This window comes from Drosophila novamexicana, unplaced genomic scaffold, assembly GCF_003285875.2.
Source record: "Drosophila novamexicana strain 15010-1031.04,08,12 unplaced genomic scaffold, DnovRS2.1 tig00000608-arrow-arrow-pilon, whole genome shotgun sequence".
NCBI lineage: Eukaryota > Metazoa > Arthropoda > Insecta > Diptera > Drosophilidae > Drosophila > Drosophila novamexicana.
The window spans coordinates 58,430-65,660 of record NW_020824813.1 but is presented as its reverse complement, the minus strand read 5'-3'; the positions used below and the strand labels follow the sequence as shown (position 1 = coordinate 65,660).

Genomic DNA, 7,231 nt, shown 5'->3' with positions numbered 1-7,231 from the left:
TTGTCCAAAAATAATTTAAATTGTTTAACCGCCCAACTTATGAACGAATAAAATAAGAATTATTTTTAGAGTGATTCTTGGTCTTAATTCTATTATCAATACTCCCTATAATCATATCACTTAATATATATTATAAACTGTTTTCTCAAAAAAATTAAAACAATAAAACCAATATTCTCTTCTTTACTTCGTGAACGCGTCTAATTATACGGCGTCACATAAAAAAACGGCGCAACACTTTGGCTTGCGGGTCTTGCGGCAGCTGTGGGTAGGTGTCTAAACGCCTTCTGAGAAGCAGGGTCAGAAACAAAATACCAATGCAAATATATGTATTTGTGTTGCTGAGGGGCGGGCTGTTTAGGCAATGCGAGTTGATTGTGGAGCACATGATCTAGTTAAAAGATACATTTTTGTCATGTAGAACGAATGTGGAAGCTGTTCAAACCAAAGTTGAGAAATCATGTGGGACTCAGGCTGTTATCAGCCCGCAGATGCTGTTTTGATCGGGAACTGCGGAAACACTTTGCCTCTTACCTTTCGTACCACTTGCGTTTTAATGCGCAAACGCATTCCAATGTGTGAGAGTCAGAGAGAGCTTTGCTTTGGATTTTTTTGTGGATTGCATTCGGCAAACGAAAACTAGCACAAGATATTAGACATTCACTCATTGTGTTTCCGCCGTTGCTCTTATTTTGTTTCGCTGCTAAGCATTTCCTCAGGGGGTACGGGGACTGGGGTAGCTTCCAGTTTTGACTGAGAGTATTCGTTGGATGGCTTTCTTTTCCTTTCGCAGCTGGTCAGGGATGGGGGTTTGACCGACAACCGTGTGCTTCCTTTTGATTGCTTGCATTAATAAACTATTTATTTAAGAGTATGCTACAAATAATAAACATCAGCTATAATATTATTGTTAGCACAAGTTCTTTTTGTTACGAGTTTCTGTTATAGTTGTTTTCCTGGCATTTCTTATTACGAGTCGAGTTCAGTTGAGTTCGTGTCCTTTCTGGGGGGTCAACAGGTATTTTGCAGTCCTACGCTGCAGTCGTTTGCTCCTGCTCGTGTGTGGTCGTCGTGGAGGCCACCGTGCTGGTCTCGGGATTCTTCTCACTGATGGCCAGCCAGGGACAACGCTTTTGCAGCTCTATGCGGTATCTGGGATGACTAATAGCATAGACAAACGGATCTATGCAGGCTACCATTTTGCAGGTGCAGGCGGGTATCATTGTAGCGCCCGGCGTCAGCAAGCTCTTGTCCCCGAAGGCGCCAATCAGCGACATTACGCCGTACGGTGTCCAGGATACAAAGAATAAGAAACAAATTGTGATGGCCGCCTTGGCAATGCGTATCTCCGCCGTTTCCTTGCTCTTGTCCACATTGGAGCGCAGCGATTCGACGTTCATTTTCTTGGCCTGCTCGCGCAACGCTTTCTCGTGACTGAATACATGGCTCACAATCTGGCTGTAATAGTACAGGATCATGCTGGTGGGGCAGAAAAAGCTGAAGAAGAAGATAGTGGCCACAAACATGCGTGTGTCAAAGTTGTCCGTCAGATAGTCGAACGTGCAGGAGGTCAAATAGCCTTCGGGCACAAAGCGACCCCACGCTTCCGTATAACAGGCTACCACAAATGGAGTGGCATACATATAGATGAATATGATCATGGCTATGGCCTTGCCGTGCGTCATTTTGCCCTCCATCGGCCGCGTGATCACATTGTAGCGATCGTAGGCGATGAACGCATTTGTTGCTCCCGCTCCGATTCCCGTGTAGGAGCCAATGATGCCATAGATCTGGCAGCCCAGGTTTCCCAGCGCAAAGCCCTGATTGAAGCTGTTGTAGATAAATATGGGCGTCTTGCTCATCATCAGAAAATCGCAGATGGCCAGATTGATGACCAGTATGTTCGAGGGTGTTCGCAGCGATTTGGCTGCCGTGAATACCCAAATGACCAGGCCATTTCCAATCAGCGACATCAGCGTGAAGAATATATAGAGTGTACCCAGCAAATAGTTCATCGACTCCGGTGGCTCCGGATACGTTAGCCAATGCTCGGGTATGTGACGCAGCTCATCCGGCGGCACATTCCACCCCAGCAATCGTGATTCGGCCGCCAGACGCGCCTCCGGTCGTAGCACTGTCGACACGTTTCCAATGCCACTTATATTGAACTCCATGGTCCGCTTGGCCACTTTGATGGACCCGTCATTGCCCAAGACAAAATCAGTGTACGCTCCACTCGGCCTTTATATATGCTCGCCCGCAATTGGATTAGTCGCAAATCTGCATCAGCATTTGGGGGTTACAATGTGGCTCCGACTAATCCCTTAACCAAATTCGCTGAGTAAACTGTTCTGCATTGATTTTTAATTACTGTGCTTAGCCCTAGAAGGTAATTGATTAAGTGGGTTCAATCTTTAATCTGTTGTCGCTATGCTTTGTAATTTTTGTGTGTATCTTTAAATTGTCAGCTTTATTTAATTTAAACTTTATTACACTTGTCTTTATTTTGTTTGCGGTTTTTATTTTTGGTTAAATTAAAAATGTTAATTTATAATTTTTTAACAGTTGAATCTATTTTGTGCATGATACTGTTTTTATATTTACATATATTACAAGAATAACATTGTTTTTAATATTTAATTTAATAAAATAAATAAATAAATGTTTACAAAAGTTTTATTAGAATAAACCGTCTTATTAATTAGTATTAAAGAAAAAATGATTATATATAAAGCGAATTATATCAAGACTGCAGACCTGTTTGAGTCAAACCGGTAAAAACCGATTCAAGCTCGTAATTTTTAGTTATTTTTTACCATGAACCGAATTATGCTTCCTGTCCATTATCTGAGAAAACAGCCAAGTCGCAGTCCGAACGGAGTCATAATATTCTATTATCATTTTTGCATAACCGAGTCTACCAAAGAACATTGATTTTGTTCTTAAATAAAGATTTCATTTATCTAAACAGATTTGTTGAATGGAAACTAAAACTCTTTTATAACAAGCCAAGTTGAAAATCAAAATCTGGGTTAATGTATATGGATATAAATATGCACGATGGTATATAAATATGCACGATGGTATATAAATATGCACGATAAATACGGCTAGTGGAATGAAGGTGAATGAAAATAAATAAAACACTAAAAAATATGGTTTAATGAATCAACATTTATAAGGCCACAGAATATCTCATATGCAAAAATAGATAAGTTAAAAAAAATATATTGGTAGGCTTTTGAAACTAAAATGTTTCGTATATTATAAATTTAGGAACGAATGATGGATAACTTACATATAAAACAATATTTTAGAAACCAGCAAATATTTGTTATAGCCAAAGGCCAAAAAATAACTAAAAAAAATAGATTGCACAGAATATTTTTGTGAAGTTTTACAGACAATTTAATTAAATATTTAGAAATTTATATTTTTTATAAAAAAAAACAATGACAATAGCAAAAGCGGAGCGTAGGTGGGTGTTTAGTGGGTTCAAGTCCTACACTTTTCGGCTTTTAATGCTTTCTTTCTTTCTATACAAAAAAAAAAAAAAAAAAAAAAAACACACACACATGCATTCTTAAATAATGTATATGTGGCTACCATTGTTACGGGCGAAGTGGTATTGACTCACAAAACAAAAGTGTAGCATACTTTCGTGCGATCCCAGGGCGTAGAGAAACTGACAGGCACAGGCGAGCATATTTGGAATTATGCGAGTGTGTATAAGTAATAATGTGTCGCGGGCGTGTGTACCTTCAATTTAGGTCATAAATCTTATGGAAAAAGTCCACAAAGGTATGCATATAACCTTGCTCTATAATCCCACAACACACGTAAATTTATGATTCGAATAGCAACAAATATGGTATATATACCAATGTACTCAAAGTACCCACAAAGATTGATTTGCTTTGTTTTAACGCTAGGATATGTTCACCTCAATACCCAGCGCCTACGCGACGTTTTCTTTACCGACCCACTACACCCACTCCCAAGTGTCAGGCAGCGTTTGGCCTATAAGCCACACGACAGCACATGGAATCCACGGGCGGTCCAGAGTATAAATACGAGTCTGTTGAGCACTTGGGATAAATACTTCCCAGTGGAGAAGTCATATGCGTCGCTACGTGGAGGGAGGTGGTGGTTGCATTTCCACGCAATTAAGTAGAGCTGTTTGTGGCATGTGATGCGTCCAGGTGGTGCAACTTGATCAGAGCCTGCATAATTTAAACATGTTGCCATCATTCCCTCTCTCCGTTTTCTCTTATGTTGAGCACTGATTAAAGGATTCCATTAGACAGCTGCGGAAATAACGTCAGCGACAACTGAGAACGACCGGAAATGGCAACCAGTGTAGTATAAAGCGCTTCGAATGATTGCACATATTTAAATGAAAGCCAATTAGAGACCGAGATTACACTTTATCTAAAAGTCGATTCTTGGCGAACTATGTAATCATCAATTAACCTCTGCTTTTCCGAACAAAATCAAAAAATCACTCAGGGTTATACAAATTGTTGGCTATTTAACATTTAAATTATTTGGGGAAGCAACGATTTAATTAAATATGTAACTCATAGAAGAATTCATCTCGGCTATAATGTTTATTTAATCGATATAAATGTGAACCGCCGAGTCGATATAGTATTGGCAAAACCGTACCAAGTATAACTACTTTACCGCTATGAAAACAGTGGGTGACAAATAAAGCTTAGATTTAGATGCAATACTTACCCATGTGTCATGAGTTATTACTTTTATACCCTGAACCCATTAAAAGGGTATAAGGGTATATTGTACGATGTCTTCTGTACTCGTTCAGTCGGTCATGAACGATACATTCTTGATTCTCGTACAGTCGGTCATGAACGTTGTATGCAACTAAGCAGTTCAGCCATTCCTGAACGATACATTCATCGTTCATGACCGACTGAATAGCTAAACGAGTGAACTAAATGAGTGATTTAGTTCACGCCCAGAAAATGAACGAGTGAACTTATTCAGCAAATTGAACTTGAAACCTCCACTCTAGTTTGTATGTTGTGTGCTACTTTCTGCCTGCAGACCTGGACACACTGCACGTTGCATACTTTTGGGCGAAGTCAGCCGCAAAGTCGATTCCTTTATCAACATACGCTGTCTTCCGGTTTGGAGCAATCTCGAGGCGGATATATTAAACTTATTTTTACAGCAACTCTCTGGTGAGTCAACGTTGCTCACTCACTCGCATTTCAGCGAGTTCATTACTTCATATATTTGCTTGTATGACTAGTAGCTGCGCTTTGCTCCGCATCACTTCCGGCTTGTGGCGCAGATTCAGTGGGCGCGATAAACCTGCCACCGCGGGCTCTTCTCAACACTGCCAGACAGAATACACAGCTTAGTAAAGTGTGTGGTGCGGAGTGGTAAGCTTAATATTTCTGAACTTTAGGCGGTCGCCACTTCCGCACTTGTTTTTTAAGAAAATACATATGCACACACCCACATATATACACCCACATGTAAAGACATTTAAGCCTTTCATTCTTATTGTACAAATTTAAATATTTATTTTAAACGTTGGTTTATTTTTCACTTTGCCTGCCAGCAATGCCAAACACAGCTGACCGTGTGTGTTTTTGTGAGGGTTTGCAAGTGTGTGCTTGCATTAGTATAAGAACATGCACACCTGCACAGTTTTTATACCCTGAACCAATTGAAAATGGGTAAAAGGTAATAATGTTTTTATGCAAATGTATGTAACAGGCAGAAGGAATCATCTCCGACCCCATAAAGTATATATATTCTTGATCAGTATGAACAGCCGAGTCGATCAAGCCGTGTCCGTCCGTCCATCCGTCTGTCCGTATGTATGAACACTAGGATCTTAAGAACCTATAAGAGCTAGAGACTTGAAAGCTGTTGGTCCCCTAGTGCCCGTGCATATCGAGTTTGTTTCCGATAATCGATAACTTGAACCGTTTCCAAGTAATCGATAAAAATCGAAATCGAAATCCTGTTTTTTCGGCAATTTTGGTAAATAATAAGAGCTAGAGTCCCCAAACTTGATATGTTGCTTATAGAATAGTATACATATATCAAGTATCTTTCATTTTATAGCTATCGCCACCTCCCCGCTACCACCACAAAGCAATAAATCAAGTTAATAAACCAACTTGCATTTCCCACCAATTTAAGCCACAATTTAAATGCAATTGACTTTTTGAGATTACATGAATATTTTATATTACAATAAGATGTACTGCTTCAAATGTCAATTGCTAAGCAAAGTAAAAAAAAAATGAGCTGTAATTAAAAGAATTTCAACACCCAAAAAAAAAAAAATTTTAAAAAAATTCATCTTCTCGGTTAAGAACCACAAAAGAAAATGTGTAAATGTTTCTCGAAAATTCCAAGAATTTCTGTGTGCATGTACACGCACACATTTATGCGTGTCTGCTTCGAATTCTATCAACAGCATTGCAATTGCGATTTAATTGTTTTCTGTGGTGCTACTTTAATTCGTTTTTTTTTTTCTCAATAAGATCAGTAATTGGTGTGTCTATTGGGTTAGGGGCGGCAATAAGTAGCGCAGTCTGTTGCGAGCTCGAACCCTACCGATGAAAGTATTTGTTCTTTTATGGCTGGTGTGGCTGTTGTGTTTAGGCGGCAACAAAATATGCGGTCAGCAACTTTTTTTTTGTATTTAATATTTATTACCACTAAAGCAAAAGAGCGCGAGCTGAATTTGGTGTTGGAATAAAAGGGTTCAGGGTATCCGCTAGTCGGGACCTCTCAACCAGAACCACTTATTTGTTCTAACACTGTTCTAACATCTTGTTCCCCTACATTTTAATGTTTAACAAACTTTAATGGTGTGTTTCAAGGCACCCAAAAGGCACAAAATAGTGCAGAGCACATACAGATATATAAGCTTGTCTTTTCATTTATTTTTGTAAAAACGATGTGGAAATTATTTTAAATTCTTAAAGGGGGGTTTTTACGTTTGCTGGCATATTGAGGAAAATGTTTAAATTCTTTAATTTGTATTACACGGAGACTTGTTTTCCACTTTTGTTTGTTCATAGTTGTTCATTGTTATATAGACCACGGTCATTTAATTTATTGTTTTTATAAAATACAGTTCCATTACAAAAGCTTAAAATTTGGATTCAAAAATTTGATGTCAATGCTCACATCAATTAAAGAGAATTATAAGATTGATAAGCTGACAAGGTTTGTCCAG

At 38.9% G+C, this 7,231-nt stretch overlaps 1 protein-coding gene across 1 annotated transcript; it reads right to left on the bottom strand.

The window, feature by feature from the left end:
* Positions 1-838: 838 nt before the first annotated feature.
* Positions 839-2,193, bottom strand: LOC115762546 (opsin Rh3). Its single transcript, XM_030704819.1, has one exon. It carries the CDS (start codon positions 2,172-2,174, stop codon positions 1,032-1,034), a length of 1,143 nt encoding a protein of 380 aa, XP_030560679.1. The 5' UTR covers positions 2,175-2,193; the 3' UTR covers positions 839-1,031.
* Positions 2,194-7,231: the final 5,038 nt, after the last annotated feature.